This window comes from Boeremia exigua (assembly GCF_020726555.1).
Source record: "Boeremia exigua strain MPI-SDFR-AT-0100 chromosome Unknown C7974scaffold_10, whole genome shotgun sequence".
Lineage (NCBI taxonomy): Eukaryota > Fungi > Ascomycota > Dothideomycetes > Pleosporales > Didymellaceae > Boeremia > Boeremia exigua.
In genome coordinates, this window is record NW_025763527.1 from 1,442,932 (window position 1) to 1,459,644 (window position 16,713).

Sequence of the window (16,713 nt, forward strand, 5' to 3'; positions counted from 1 at the left end):
AAGCTATATATTTTATATATATATATAGTATAACTTAGTAGTAAGTTACTTACTCTCTTATATAACAAGATATATTATTTGCTAATTATTATAAAATATCTTCTAAGCAACTCCTAAGTTAAGCTAGAGCTTATTAAGGAACTATTTTAGAGCAATGCTCTCTTTTATAACATGCTCTAATGCAAGTAGCTCTACCTCTATTATTAATGTTGTTACTATTACTTACTAAGCTACTTTCTATATAATTAGTCTGCTAAAGAGCTATATAATATACCTCTAAGATAATTATTAAGTTTCTTTATTGTTAGTAAAGGATGTGTCTCTATAGATAAGGAGTTAGCTGCCTAAATAAGCACTATATTATATGCCTAGGTGCTTAGTCCTATATAAGTATGCAATTACTTAATTAGCTACTTTAAAGTAAGCAGCTCCTAGGTTAGTAAGATACTTTAATAACTTAAAGGTAGTATATATAATATTAGAGTATATTATAATTGCTATGTATAAGATAGAACTAATATATTCTTAAAACACCTTAATTACTTATTTTAAAGCTTCTCCCTTGCTTTTAAGTAGCTCTCCTGCTAGAAGCAGGGTATATAGAAAGGCACTATTACCTATAATATTAAATTTCTTTATAAGCTTGTTAATATAGGTATTATATATAAGTAATATTATATAAGCTGCTTAATTGCATATAATATATATGCTAAGAAACTACTTAGTAGGTCCCTAATTAGTAATCTTATATTTTTCTATAAGCAAGCTTATTACTTGCTATACTACTACTTAATTGTCTTTATAGTAAAGGAGTAGGATATTATTAATATAGGAGAGAAATAGTATACGTCTTTCTTAATTAAAGAATAGGCAAGGCTTCTCTTTTAATACTTCTAAACTAAGCTTCTTAAGAGAGCTAGAAAGCTCTTTATACTAGAGCAATAAAGAATTATATAACCTATATAGCACCTATATAAGCTTTATATATTTACTATCTTGCTTAAACCTATTAAGTAGCTTATAGAGTATATTAGGTTAGTCTTAGTAGCTTATATTAAGAAACGCTTCTACAAAATTGTACTAACTAATTTCTAGATTAAATTAAGCTGTAATAGCAATTATAGTATAAAATAAGCATGCTATAAGTATTATAGCATATATTAAGTTAATTAATTCTACTACCTATAGGTCTCTATGCACACAAATACGCGCCTTATATTTAAAGAAGTAGCTATCTTAGTTAAACTTATATATAAATACCTATTTAAGTAGTAGAGGCTTACCTAAGAAGCTCTCTCTCTTAACTTCTATCTAGGTTCCTCTCTCTATAAGTATAAGGATCTCTTTTATAGTAGCTTTGTAGAAAAGAGCTCTATACTAGTAGTAAGTAAGATCTTTCTAAAATTTAGAGAGCATAGGGAGCTTACTACTATATATATGCTGCTTAATAGTTATTAGAGTTTCCTTAACTTACTAAATAGCTACTATAATTATTGCGTATATAGTAATAAGCTCTCTACTCTACCTACCTTACTTTATTATAAAGTTAAATAAGGGCTTAAGGATCTTATTGTACCTATAACTTGCTTCTAGATATATTACTAAGTACTATCCTCTTACATTATTATCTACTAGCTTGTTAAGCTTCTAGTCTTAGAGTTAGTAGCTTAATTAAGTTGCTACTAGGCAGTTTTCCTAACTATTTAAGCTTATTGCTAGTAGTATAGTGCTTAGCTTAGTCCCTATTGTTCTACAAGTAGGAATTAGAATAATAGGCAATCTAGCCTATGTTAGTTAGCTAACTTAGCTATAATTTAGATTGCGCACCTAAGATTCTACTAGTATACTCTCTTTTATAGTTAAGTGCACTTCCTATAAGCTACTAGTATAATCTCCCTCTATAGTTAGAGCTTCCCTGCCTATACTAAGCTACTTAGGCTCTAGCATTTAGCTAGGGGTAAGTAAGCCTATTTCACGTCTTATATAGATCTCTAGCAACTTGCTAGCTAAGCTTATTATATATATAGGGTCTACTTTAGCAGCTTACTTATTACTAGATTTTTAGCTATCTAGTAATTAAGTTCCTTATAGAGCTTCTCTACCCCTAAGCTAGTGCTTAGTAGGTAATATATTAAGTAATAGATCTTGCTCTATATTAATAGGAAGCTTAATTACTTCTCCTATATTAACTATATTACTAGGTTTATAGAGGATTTTAATAAGCACTGCTACTTCCTCTACTATAATTACTATAGATTATTACTCTTTTTATAATAGAGCTCCTTATTAAAGGTTATATTGTGTGTTATAATTACCTAGTTAAGTTAGAGCACCTATATATAATATATGTTAGACGCTTAGTAACTAATAAGATATCTAATATAGCCTCTAGAAGTTACTTTAAAGCTTCTTCTATTCCTACTAGCTACTTATTCCTTATTTAGTAGATACGCTTAACAGCTATAGGTGTAAATCCTGCTCTAATTAGGTCTTAGATCTACTATTATGCCTCTAAGCTGCGTGGGTTTGTACTATCTAAAATATAGGCTAAACTAGTAATTAAGCTACTTATTAGGGCTATATAGATTGTTTGCATATATTAGGCACATATTATATAGCTAGGTAGCTGCCTTTATAACTTCTAGCTAGAGCTTCTCTAGTAGGTTTGCTCTACTTAATATCTTAATTAATTTTATAACTAACTCCTAACCTACTTATTTAGGTCTACTATTTAGTTTATGCATATATAGAGGCTTATACTCTATATTAATGCCCTCTTTAAGCGCCTAGCACTTATACTCTAAGCTCCCTCTCTATAGTAGTGTAGCTATATTATTATCTTATATAATCTTGCAGATTTTAAGCTTATACTAGGTATGTACCTAGCTTATAAAGTTATAGAGTACCTAGAGGAGCTTTACTAGTATCTTGCCTTATAGATAATATAGAAAGAGCTTCCTACTATAGTACTCCTTAATTATAAAGATCTATAGCTCCCTGTTTTATACTACTAGCATATTAAACAAATCCTAGCTAATCCTCTAAAATAGATAGCTAGGTTTTTTATACTTCTTATAGGAGATAACCTACTTAGTATATGTTATTATATAGTGCTTATAATCTTTTTAGGTAATACTACTAATATATACCCTATATGCTTATTTTATAAGTGCCTAGAGTACTTCTAGCCCTAGATAACCTACTTATATATGCTAAAGCTCTAGGGTTAAGCTTCTTAGTATAGAGGTATATAATTATTTAATAGGCATTATAGCACTTAAGAGGGGTAGCAAGTAAAACAATAGTAGCTTGTATTTAAAGAAAGTAAGGTTGTATATATACTATAGGGTAGTATATATAATACTCTCTCTAAGGTCTTCTATAAAACCTACTTAGAGTATTATATTAAGACCTAAGTACTAGAGGCCTACGTTATTTAATTAAGCTTCTAAGATTATGTTAATATAGAAACCTTCTACTATAACAATATTAGTTAAGAGCAAGTCCTCTATATATAGGCTATGCTTTCTATAAAGAGCATTCTTAAATAATTAATTACCTTAGCTACTAATAGGGTATATAGTTATACCTACCTCTATAGTCTTATGTGCCTTAGCTAGGTAGAAACTGCTAGGTATAAGAAGCTTTAAGCTATTTACTAGGTGTATAGCTACTCTATTGTCTAAAATTATACTATCTAATAATAGGTAGGTATTAAAGTCTATAAGGTTATATATACTAGAATTCTCTAAGCATATTGCTAGAGGTAAGCTACTTATTAGCTCTTATATTAACTTTAGATTAATTAATATAGTATATATATTGCCTAGAAACTTAGTATATAGAGCTACTAACTTAGTAGTTAACTATATGTTTCTAGATGTTATAGCTATGCTTAGTGCTATCTAGCTAAGATGTTTAATTGCTTTTTTTATTTCCTTATACTTATAATATTTAAGCTTTTAGAGTATCTCTAAATAGTCCTTATCTAATAAGTTAATTAGAGGTAAGGATAAGCCTCTAATAGCTATCTTAAGTACTTAGTAATCTATAGGTTTCTATTTATAAGTCTTACCTTTCTATTTATAAGGGTAGGTATAACCTAGAGTATTTTATAAGCTATTAGTAGACCTATTAGAAGCTCTAATTATGTTAGATTAGTTACTAAATATAGCAAACACCCTAGGACTATTCTTCCCTAATCTTATAGTATGCTTATATATTAGTCTACTAAATACCTAGCTAACCTAATTAAGGTTAAGAGAATTAAGCCCTAGGATAGTGTCTAAGATAATTCTTTAGTATATTATATAGCTCTAGTTAGGTATAATCTTATATAATATTATATCTAAGAAGTCTTATATAGCAAGCTCCCCTTCTATATTAGGAAGCTTATATAACTTAGATTATAGGTATAGGAATATCTATTTCTAATACTAGTTCTAGGTAGCTACTTACCCTTAATAAGCAGCTCTGAGGTATATATAATACTTAGCACATACTTAGTTAAGCATACTAACCCTTATAAGAGCAAGCTCTATATATAGGGCTTATATAAGTAATTATAGTATTATAGAGTTAGTAGCAATAAGCTATATTATTACTAATAATATAATTGCTAGTGTAACTATTATATTAACCTAATTCTATAGCTTTTATATATGCTCTACCTTGCTTACCTACTTGCTTAATTCTACTTTAAAGATTATAAGCTGCTAGTTATATATAGCCTAATTAATTAAGTTGTTTGTTAGAGATGTTAGAGGTAGCAGTGTTAAGATTAGTAGATCTTCTACTATACTAATAACCTGCTTATTTTGTCCTAAGCAGGAGGTCTAGGACCTTAGCATTCTAGTTAATACTTAGCTTAGCAATAGCGTGTAGATTAAGCATATAGATAGAACATAAGGTGCTCTATTACTTATATTTAGAGTATTAGGGGCATCTAGGTTAACAAGCTCCTAGACGTCTTTAAGCTACATGTGCTAAGTTAGTTATATATACTAGTTTAGCTAGTTATTATATAACTTAAGCTAGTATACTCTGCTAGGTATTTAAGTATTTCTACCTATAATAATAAGCTTGTTTATAGCAGGTTAGATAGGAAGGAGAAATATTATTAAAGAAGGAGGATTAGAGTAGCTAAATATAAGCTTATAAGCTTAGCTAAGAGTGCATAAGGAGATTACTATTCTCTTATAGAAGCTAAGCTTATAACTATAATTAAGCAGGTAAGCCTATATTTAGGTAATCTATTAGATAGACCACTAATTCTATATACTATAGAACAGTACTTATATTAAATATAAAGGAAAATTATATAGATTATATAACCTTGTCTAATTAAGCTCCTACTATAGCTTAAGCAGCTCTATGTTAGTAAATTAGCCTCTATAGGTCTAAGCCTCCTACATAGCTCTAGGTGCTTGATTTATAGTTATATAATTAAGCTACCTAATCGCAGTTAGATGCTTGATTCTATAATACTATTATTACCTACTCTAAAGATATAATTAAGAATACTAAACATCTATATTACCTAATTAGACAACACCTTATAAGTAGTTATATACTAGGCAAGCTACTCCTTAGAAAATATAAGGTAATTAGTAGGAAAAGATTAAGTAGCTGCTCTAGCCCTATTAATCCTAACTACAATCTTGTCCTGCTTAGCCTGCTTAGCCTCCTTCTTCTTCTAATCGTCCTTCTTTTTCTAAGCCTAAATATAGGCAGTATACTTAGTATAAGTATTATTCTTAGTAGCAAGCTAAGTATTAGTAAGAACCTACTTAAGCAGTTAATAATTAAGATTAGATAATATAGAAATAGTAATAATAGAAGAGGGCAAGTAAGATATAGAAATAGAAGTTTTTATCTAAGAAGATTAGTACAAATAAAGGCATAAGAGAGTATAACTTATAGGTAGAGTAACCTTATAATTAGAAGTAGTAGCCTTAAGCTAATTATATAGTATAAAGAAGAACAAGCCTAATTAGTAGCACTCCTCTAAGAAATTATACAAGACTTTAAATTCTATAGATAAGGAGGAGCCTTATATAAGCTAAAAGGACTCTAATTAGAAGTAATAAGGTAAAGATTAGTAGGGAACCTTATATAAAGCTAAAAACTAGATTAGTAAAGCTTAAAAAGTTACTAATTATAAACATACCTTATTAGCTATAGAGACCTTCTTCTTCTTAGAAGAAGGAGCTAAATTAGATAGATTACTAGGAGTAGAGTTCTTAGAATTGCCTTTTAACTTTAGAGTTACTAGAGTAGGATTAGTAATTAAGTTGTTAAAGTAATTAATTAAAGGATAAGCAAGACTATTAATTAATTAAGGAGCTAAGGGCTTAAGCTTATTAAGATGCTAGGTATGCTTAGAAATAAGTATAGAGAGGCAATTATACTCTAACTCCTAATCTATAAACTATTCTCTAATTAGCAAATAAATATAAAATAATTAAGATTAGGAAGACACCTATAAGACAATTTTTATAAGTATACCTAAGGTAATAACTAAAGGACTAAGTAACTATGCTATTTATAAGAAGGTATAGGTATATAATACACTCTATATACTAATTGCTACTACTACTTAACTAGTTATAATAAATCTTAATCTTAAATATAGCAGCTTAGGTTTTCTTAATATAGCTAAAGCACACATAGAATTAAAAGTTACCTTTAATTAGTAGAAGCTAATCCTAATTAGACTAAGTAGGCTTATTATTATCTTTCTCTATAATATAAGCCTAATAAGATTAGCACTATACAGGAGTACCTATTAGAGCTTTAAAAATAATAGAACAGCCTAAACAAGTCTAGTAGATAGTAGAAGGCATAATTAGAGTATTACTAGGTGTCTTACTTAGAGTAGAAACCTTAATTAACTAGTTAGTGCTTACCTTAAATTATAATTAAGATAGCTATACTATAATTAGTAGTAGTTAGAAGGTTAGATTAGAGTAGAAAAGGGCAACAATATTATATAAGAGTAATTAAAGGGTTAGAGTTTAAGTAAGCAAGTATGCTATATAATATTATTTATTTACTATAGGGCTTAGTGTAATTATTTACTTGCTTAATTAAGTAAAGCACTAAGAGTAGTTATAATAGTAAATAAATAGTAATAATAAACTTTTAAGATTATAGATTAAAGAAAAGGATTATTATTACTATAGTAAGTAGGTATAATAATTAATAGATTAATGCACCTAAGGGGTATGTTATAGCAAGTTACTAATTAATAACTCTCTAGGATTATAGAGAAGGTTTAGATTACCTAACCTTAATTACCTCTACTATATAATAATTACAGGACATAGTAATCTCTAATTAGCTTAGTATTTTAGCCTAATTAAGCTCTAGAATAAGGTATATATTTAAGTAGTTATAACACCTTAGAGAAGACAGAGAACCTAATTAATTTACTTAATTACTTATTCTATAACGTACCCCACGGGCGAGCGGATCAACAGGCGAGCGAATTACTTTTGCTAAGCCCCTACCAAAACTTAACCTATTATAGCCTAAAACACTACACTTTAGTCCTGCACAGTATAGTACAGGCTAGAATATTATTTAGAGACCTCTTCTATATTAATCTTGCACGTTTGCGCGTTGTGTCCTGTCTAATTGCACCTTCTATAGCGCCGTTAGGTTGGCTTGCCCTCTTAAGTGCGCACCTGCTTCTTTGCCCTCTTCCTATTACTACGCGCCCTAAACTCCTTTAGAGCTGCTAGCCGCTGCCTATCTTCAACTATTAGGGTCCCTTCCTTCTAAACTTGCTTTCTTTTATATAATTTTTGTTGCATAGCAGCCTTATTAGCTACTTAAAGCTCCTTAATTTCCTATTAAGCTAAAACTAGCTTATAGGATAAGATTACTCCCCCCTTTATATAGTGCTTAAGCGCGCTTAGAATAGAATTTAGTAAGCTGCCCTGCTACCTCTTATACTTCTCTTAAATTAGAGTTAATTGCAACCTAAATTCTAGGGTGTTGCTAGGGGTTTGCAACTACTAGGGTATGTTGTTAGTAGGGAGTAGTAGTAATAGAGTCTAAAGCTTTATATTAAGGGCTAATATAACCTATTCTAGGTTAAAGGGGACTAATCTAGCACCTTAAAACCCTCCTTAGATATTGCTAGAGGTAAACACTATATTATAGGCTGCTTTAAAGCATAGCAGGAACTTAGTCTTTATAATATAGCTAATTTAGTTATATATAAGCAATTTAGCTTAGTGCCTATATGCTATCTTTAAAGGGGCAAAACAGCCTATATTAAGTAGCTATAGAAGGTGCAATAAGTATAGAGGCATATATAGAGTAATAATCTTATTATTCTTGCAGTATTTCTAGAATTAGAGCAATTTGTAGCTCTTATAGCTATTAATAACTAGTAGTTAGTAGGTACTAGTAGTACGCTTCTTTATATACGCGTTAAAGTGCTTTAACTACTTAAAACTAAGCTTATTAGTAGTCTAGCTGTTACTAGAGACTATAATAACCTAATCCTAGGGCAGGTCTTCCTCCTTATACTAGCTAGAGAGGTAGTAGCACGCCTTAAAGATAACAAAGAGTAGAATGGCCTATCCTTTGGCATTAATACCCTATATAACTGTTGTCTACTCCTAGTTGCCTAGCTAGACTGCCTTTAGCCTTCCTTATCTCTCTAAAGCTATAACAACTGCTCCCTAGGAGATCTAGCCTATTATAAAGCCTGTCTTGTTAAAGTTATATATGTTGTTATCTAGAATACTATACTTAGCTTTTATATTTTGCACTAGGGAAAACTAGCCCTATATAACCCTAGAATCCTTGCAGAGAGCTTGCTTATAGTTATACCTGCAATTAAACTTTACTTTAAGCTCTAGTTAATGCTTTATAAACATACTAGGCTAATTTATGCTAATAGGGCCTAGATTGCGCTCTGCGCGCAGAGAATTAGCTATTGCAGCTATATCTGCTAGCTAAGGGCTAAATCCTTGCTTATCTAGCTTAAGTATATAATTAACAATTACCTGCTCCTCTAGATTATCTAGCTCTTGTAAGTTAGGCATAGTATTGCCTTATAAAGGTTGTCTAGTAAGTTAATAGCTTAGTATAGCTTAAGGAACGTTATAGATAGCTGCAGCGCGTTGCTATAAGAGTTTCGCGTCTTGTTTAAGAGCTTAAAGCGCAAGCTATATTTAAGCTTCCTTTAACGCGTTAAGATTAGGTTGTTATTAAGGCATTGGTATATAGAGGATACTTTAGTAGGGGCTTAGCAAAAGTAATTCGCTCGCCTGTTAATCTGCTCGCCTGTGGGGTATATTATCTATTAATTAATTTAGTTGCTTATAATCCTTAATTAATAATAGTAATACTAAAATTAATATAGTAAAGAATTAGCCTACCCTAATAATAGTTAAAGAGATTTAAGAGTTCCTTAGGTGTATTAACTTTAATAGACAATTTATTAAGGATTACTTAGAGAAGGCCTTGCTATTTATAAAGCTTAAATAGAAGGATATACCTTTCTTATAAGGAAAGGAATAGGATAATATATTTAAGTTATTATAATAGGTATATATTAACCCCCTAATATTAATTATATCTAAGAGTAACAAACTACTTTAAATAGAAATAGATACCTTAGATTTAGTATTAGGAGTATATATTACGCAAGAAAAGGATAGATAATAGCACCCTATTACTTACTACTTATTTAAGTTCTTAGGACTAGAAGAACACTATAATATATATAATAAGAAACTCTTAGTAATTATATTATCCCTAGAATATTAGTAAGTATATATAGAAAGCTATTTAGACCTTATAATCTATATAGATTATAAGAATTTAGTATACTTTACTACTACTAAGGTCCTAAACTAAAGACAAGTTAGATAGTTAGAAATGCTAGGCTAGTACAAATTCAAGATTCTATACACTCTAGGCAAGGATAATAGTAGAGCAGATGCTCTTAGCTAATAATATAACCTAGTAGGTAAAAAGACAATTAATAAAGCTGCTATACTTAGAATTAACTAAGACAGATCCCTAGGACTATTATAGCAGCTTAATAATACTATACATGTGTTATAGGAATGCTATATACTAAGTTAAGTACTAGATAACCTATAAGAAGGAATTATATATAATTATTATAGTAATCTACTATATAGTTATCCTTGAATTATAAGGACTATAGAACTTATTAGATAATATTATAAGTTCCTAAATATAAAAGACAAGGTTACTAAATATATTAAAGGATATATTAACTATTAGCAAAACAAACATAGTACATATACTAAATATAGAGAAATATAGGTAATAGAACTACTAACTACACTATAGATAAATATTATAATAGATTTTATTACACAACTACTAATCTCTAAAGACCCTATAATAGACTATAATTAAAACTTAATATTTATAGTAGTAGATAGATTTATAAAAGCTACTAAGTTTGCACCTTTCTAATATAGCTATACTATAGAGTAGCTTGCTTAAGTATTTCTAGATAAGATTATTTAATACTATAGTATTCCTAAATTAATTATTAGTAATAGAGACAAGCTCTTTACTTTAAATTTCTAGACAATATTCCTAGTAGTAATAGGAACAAAGAAGAAGCTTTTAATAGCCTATTATCTATAGATAGATAGATAAATAGAGTAAGTAAACTAGACAATAGAGATATATCTCTATATCTACTATAACTAGTATTAGAATAATTAGGTTTTACTCTTACCTATAGCATAAATTGCATATAATAACAAACTATTAGAGGTAATAGGTATAATGCTATTCCTTATAAATTATAGAAGATATCTAAATCTCTTTATATAAAGTCTTGATAGTAATATCTAAATAGAATTAGTAATACCCTTAGTATAGAGACTAAAGGAAGTGTATTAGAAATTACTTAAGAACATTAACAAAGCTTAAATATAAGTAATCTTTTATATTAATAAGAAAAGAAAAATAGCACCTTTACTAAAGAAGAGGGATAAAGTATACCTCTTTATAAAAAACCTATATATAAGAAGACTAATAAAAAAATTAGACAAAGTTAAAGTTAGACTATTTTTTATTTTAAAGAAAATTAGCCTAGTTAACTATTAACTTAAGCTACTAAAAGATATAAAAATACACCCTATATTCTATATTACCTTATTAGAACTAGCTAATACTAATATACTAATCTAGAAGGACTTCTATTACTAAAATAATAGTAATAATAAATAGGAAGTTAAGAAAATAATAAAATATTAAGGAACTAGACTAGATAGAGAATACCTAGTTAAATAGTTAAGATACCTAGACTTAGAAAATATATAGGAACTAGAGACGCACCTTATAAACTACTAATAGCTCCTATCCTAGTACTCTTAAAGGTAAAGTCTAGGTTACCTTCTAAAGTAGATAGTATAAAGGCACTCTAGTTAAGAGCTAGGGAACTAGGCATTAGGCCTCCCTCTAGCTAAGTAATATTATAGTTAATATTCTTAGTAGCTTTAAGAGCCTTAATATTATTAATATACTACCCTGCCTTATCTACTTACTATTACTTATAATGCTTTAATATTTTCCTTTATTTATAAATATAATCTTTCTTTATATGCATAGCTAGTATTACTTATAGCACTATAGACTTAGCTTTATTAGCCTTAGCTTCTATTTTTTCTAAACACTCTAGTTCCTAATTAATATAAGCAAAGTTTAGAGTTAGAACCTCTATTAGAATATACTTCTAGCTACCTATACTATAGCAATTTCTATACTCCTTTAATAATACTATATAACACTTAAGGCCTTACTTTATATAGTACTAATAAGATACTATTATAAGTTACCCTATATAGTTAATTTAATTACTAATAGATTTATAGTATAAAGTACTTGTAGAAGTTATAGATTAGTTTATAAGGATATAAAGGTTAAAAGGGGAGGATAGTGTTACAAACCTAAGATAGGATATAGTAGAAGATAAGAGATAGAAGAATTAATAATACTTAGGGACAACCTAGAGGTCTTTAAGAAGGTTAGCATTTATAACTAATAATAATATAACCCCTTCTATTCTAAAACCTTAGTAGAACACTACTATAGAACATGTTATATATTATTCTAAGAATTCTATAATATTCTAATATATTCTAATATTAACATATTATAGAACACTAGAATATCTATAGAATATCTCTAAGTATATAGCAAGTAGGAATATAACCCTTATAGTTTATGTTTAACCTAAGTATTAATCTATAATATTAGATCTTAACCTAACCTTTAAGCTAGATAGTCTACTCTATACTACTTATTATTACCCCTTACCCTTAAGATAGATAGATTATATCTCTACTCCTTAGTATAAGACCTCTTTAGTTTCCCTAATAGTATTAATCCCTAAGAACTAATTAAATAGTGCTTATAAGCTTTGCTTAAAGTATAACCTTAATACTAATATTCTAGTTAGCTTTAAGAGTTTAGTATAGATACTTAACCTAGTAGTATAACTATAGTATATCTTTAACTTATAGTTTAATAAATATCTTATAGTATTATTTTAAATAGCCTTAAGAATAATATATTAGTTAATAGTTACTTATAAATTAAGTAATTTTATATAATTATAGAAAGTAACTATTTAAAGTCTAATAACGTACCCCACGGGCGAGTCGGACAACGGGCGAGTCGGACACTTTTGCCAAGCCCCCACCAAACTCCACCCCATTATAACACAAAACAACCTAGTTTGGTGCTGCAACGTGCAGTATAGTCTGTAATACTATTCAGAAACTACTTCTATCTCTTTCTTACACGTTCGCGCGTTATGTCCTGTCTGATTACACCGTCCACAGCGCCTTTGGGAGGGCTCACCTACTTCAGCGCGCACCTGCTTCTTTGCCTTCTTACCATCACCACGCGCCCCAAACTCTTTTAGAGCTGTTAATCGCTGGCCCTCTTTAACTACTAGAGTACCTTCTTTCTTAACCCGCTTTCTTTTGTGTGATTTTCGTCGTGTGGCTGCCTCATTAGCAGCTTGAAGCTGAGTAATCTCCTGTTGCGCCAACACTAGCTTATGCGCAATTATTGCTGCCCCCTTTGCCACCTTCTCAAACGCCTCAACCATAGAGGTAGGCGAGCTATCTATATGCCTCTGAATCCTTGTCTTTACAAGCGTTGATTGCGACCCAAGTTCAAGGGTGTTGCTTGGGGTTTGCGACTGCCAGAGCTCGTTGTTGACAGGTAGTAGTGGTGATGGCGTGCGCAGCTTCACATCGAGGCTGCTTATAACCCGTTGTGGATCAAACGGGACCAGTCCAGCGCCTCGGAACCCTCCCTGAATGTTGCTAGAAGTAATTGCAGCGTTGTAGGCGCGTATAAAGCATGGTAGGAACTCTGTCTTTGTAATGTGGTTGATCTGGTTGCGCATGAGTATTTCGGCTTGGCGCCCATACGCCTTCTTCAAAGCAGCAAAACAAGCCACATCAAGAGGCTGTGTAAGGTGCGATGAGTGAGGAGGCAAGCAAAGAGCAATAATCTTGTTATCCTTGCAGTATTGCTGGAATTCAAGAGAGTCGTGGCTCTCATGACCATCAATAATGAGCAAACGGTGGGTGCCAACAGTACGCTCCTTTGTATGCCTGTTAAAGTGGTTTATCCAGTCCATACCAAGCTTGTTGGTAGTCCAGCCGTTATCAGAGACTCCGATAACCCAGTCTTGAGGCAGTTCTTCCTCCTTGTACCAGGCAGAGAGGTGGTGGTGGGCCTTGAAGATAAGGAAGGCAGGAATGGCCCATCCTTTGGCATTGATGCCTACTATAGCTGTAGCCCACTCCCGGTCGCCTGGCTGGATAGCTTTTGGCCGACCTCGTCGTTCTGAAGCTGTAACAACTGCTCCTGGGGAGATCTGGCCCATCATGAAGCCTGTCTCGTCGAAGTTGTACGTGTCTTCATCCTGGATGCCATACTTGGCTTTGGTGTTGGCTACCAGGCCAAACCAGCCCTGCAGAACCTCAGGATCCTCACAGAGAGCTCTCTTGTAGTCGTACTTGCGATTAAACTTGACTTTAAGTTCTGGGTGTCGCTTAACAAACGTACTGGGCCAGTTTACGCCGACAGGACCCAGATTACGCTCAGCGCGCAAAGAATTGGCCATAGTAGCCACATCTGAGAGCCGAGGGGAAAACCCTCGCGCATCTAGCTCAAGAACATGTTTAACAATCACCTCCTCCTCATTGTTGTCCAGCTTCCGTGAGTTGGCCATAGAATCAGCGCGTGAAGGTCGTCCAGTGCGCTGGTCGCTTAGTGTGCTTCGAGGGACCTTGTAGATAGCAGCAGCGCGTCGCAGAGATAGAGTCACGTCTTGTTTAAGAGCCTGGAGCGCAAGCTGTATCTGCGCTTCTTTTGACGCGTCTAAATAGTGTTGTTGAGAAGACATTGGTGTAGGAGAAGGTGTTTGGTGGGGGCTTGGCAAAAGTGTCCGACTCGCCCGTTGTCCGACTCGCCCGTGGGGTACGTTACTAATATTAAAATATATAGTTTTTTATATTAATATTCTATACTAAGCCTATAAAGCTATATTTTTAAGTCTTTACTCTATACTAAGGTCTAGGTTTAGCTAAGTTAGGCTATACTAAGCTACTAGAAGATTTAGTATAGCAAGTTAAACTATTCTCTAGGTTATTATACCTAAAGAAGAGGTATATAATTATATTCGATCTTATATAACTTAGGATCCTAGTAATATAAATTGTGCTAAGTGAGGACTTACTATTGTGTAAGTCGTGATACCTTTTTAGCTTGCCTGGCTTGGTAGCTCAGTACTACGGCGTTACAGCATAAGCTTAGTATTCTATTAATACAAATATGCTAGTGTTTTTATAAATTATACTTCTATCTATTGTAGGAGGATAATGATTGTAAATGTGGATTTGCTTAGGTCATTGCCATACCGGATTCGCGTACTTTCTGTAAGTGACATCCAATGATACTAACGAAGAGGCATCTCTTTCTATGTCGTTTCCATCTTGTGCGGCTGCTTCATGCAACATTTCCGTCTTACTCTCGGTCAGACTCGCGTCACTTCTCCTACGAGAGTGACTCTGTATCTTGACTTCAGTGGTCTTGACCACCCTTGCAGGAATCGTAGTGCCAGCCTCCTTTCCACCTCCCACGTGTACCTCCCAATTGCATCTCTGATCTGCACCCCGCGCGACCGACCGTTCTTGATATGTATCGTTGCATTTGATAGTCCCAAGTGCTACAGCACCAGATGTGGTTGCATTGCTATACGAGTGAGAGTTCCCATTTCGGGCGCTCCTGGTGAGTTCGACGAGGCGGTTGAGGATGCTGAACTCAAGCTTAAGTTTGATGCTGTAAACGAGGGGTTTCCAAGCGGTCTGGATTTCGTATAGGTTTGCAAACTCGAGGCCAATGATGCTGAAGTCTAGAAGCATGACCAAGACGTTGACATATATTAGGTGGTAGAGCACAGTCCTTGATCCGATGTTACCGATGGTCTTTTCCAGCTTGAGAAGGTTGACAGTCTCATACACGTAGAAACCGGAGATTATGAGCTCTTGAGCAACAAATACAGTCAACTGTATCTTCTCATATACGGAATATGGCCCTTCGAAAGGACCGGGGTTATCCGAATTGGCACCATAGACCAAGATGATGATCGGTATGTGGAGCCATATAGCATTGGTAACGATCATGATCAACACGGCCCGCAATCGTTTCGCATTGTGCATCACGATGTGCAATCGTGAATACAGAACGACGGATTGACCAGAGATCATTGAGCACCATCCGATCAAGATGATGGTTGCGTAGATATTGCCTTCTTGTGTCACCTCAAGATGCTTGAGGAGATATCCGATCGAATTGAAGAGAATGCCCCATGTTGCGACAGTAAAACTCCAGAAATAGAGGCCTTTGCGTCGCTTAAAAGTGGTGAATATCTGGACGTTGAGTTCAAGGAAGTTATAGATAGCCACGCTGAGAAACACCAGCACGATGACCTTCAAAACTGTAATGTCAGCCATGGGAGGACGAGGGAGTGCCCAAAGACACGCAGGCGACAGGTGGAGTGAAGAGCGAAACTGCGGGATCCCCACATTGCTACCTTGGCCGTTGGCCTATCTTTGAGCGAACGCAGGCACACTGAGCGATTCATAGGTGTCTAGGTTCGGAAAGGGGTTGACTTCGGTCTCACCTTTGGTGCGGTTAAATGCCACCATCCGCAACCGGACTCGCCACGTCGGCAGCTCAGCGGGCGGATTTCTATGACATGTTATATGGAATCGCAAGATCTGTCAATTGGTCAGATGAATGTTTTCTTGTCAACGCATGCTGGCTAACCCTTGGTTAGGCATAAATCATCTGAGTACTACATCTAGGCACATATGACCACAATGACGAGAGCTTCCCTAAGCTTGTGCTAGATTCAGTGATAGATCTTAATCTCAGATCGTCGCAGACCTTGTGGAAACCCTATCCGGTGACACAGGACTGGGATTTGACGTTGTCGCTGGCACAGATTATGTCGCAAGCAAACGCAAGTTCTGGCTCCAAATTTAGTTGGCCAGCAGCTCACTCGCTCTGCAGTGTGTGCCCACAGCGTCTTCGAGTCCATAGTTCCGGGTGCCTAAGATCAAGCCAAGCGAATCGAAAGGCGGTGATCAGAGGCCTTCGCATTGCCAAGATGAC

At 33.3% G+C, this 16,713-nt stretch overlaps 1 protein-coding gene across 1 annotated transcript; it reads right to left on the reverse strand.

The window, feature by feature from the left end:
- Positions 1–14,719: 14,719 nt before the first annotated feature.
- C7974DRAFT_39827 (uncharacterized protein) lies at positions 14,720–16,561 on the reverse strand. The gene is made up of 4 exons (XM_046142294.1): positions 16,366–16,561; positions 16,220–16,316; positions 15,556–16,033; positions 14,720–15,498 (listed from the first exon to the last, which is right to left on the reverse strand). Exons 2-4 carry the CDS (start codon positions 16,242–16,244, stop codon positions 14,943–14,945), a joined length of 1,059 nt encoding a protein of 352 aa, XP_045994235.1. The 5' UTR covers positions 16,245–16,316; positions 16,366–16,561; the 3' UTR covers positions 14,720–14,942.
- Positions 16,562–16,713: the final 152 nt, after the last annotated feature.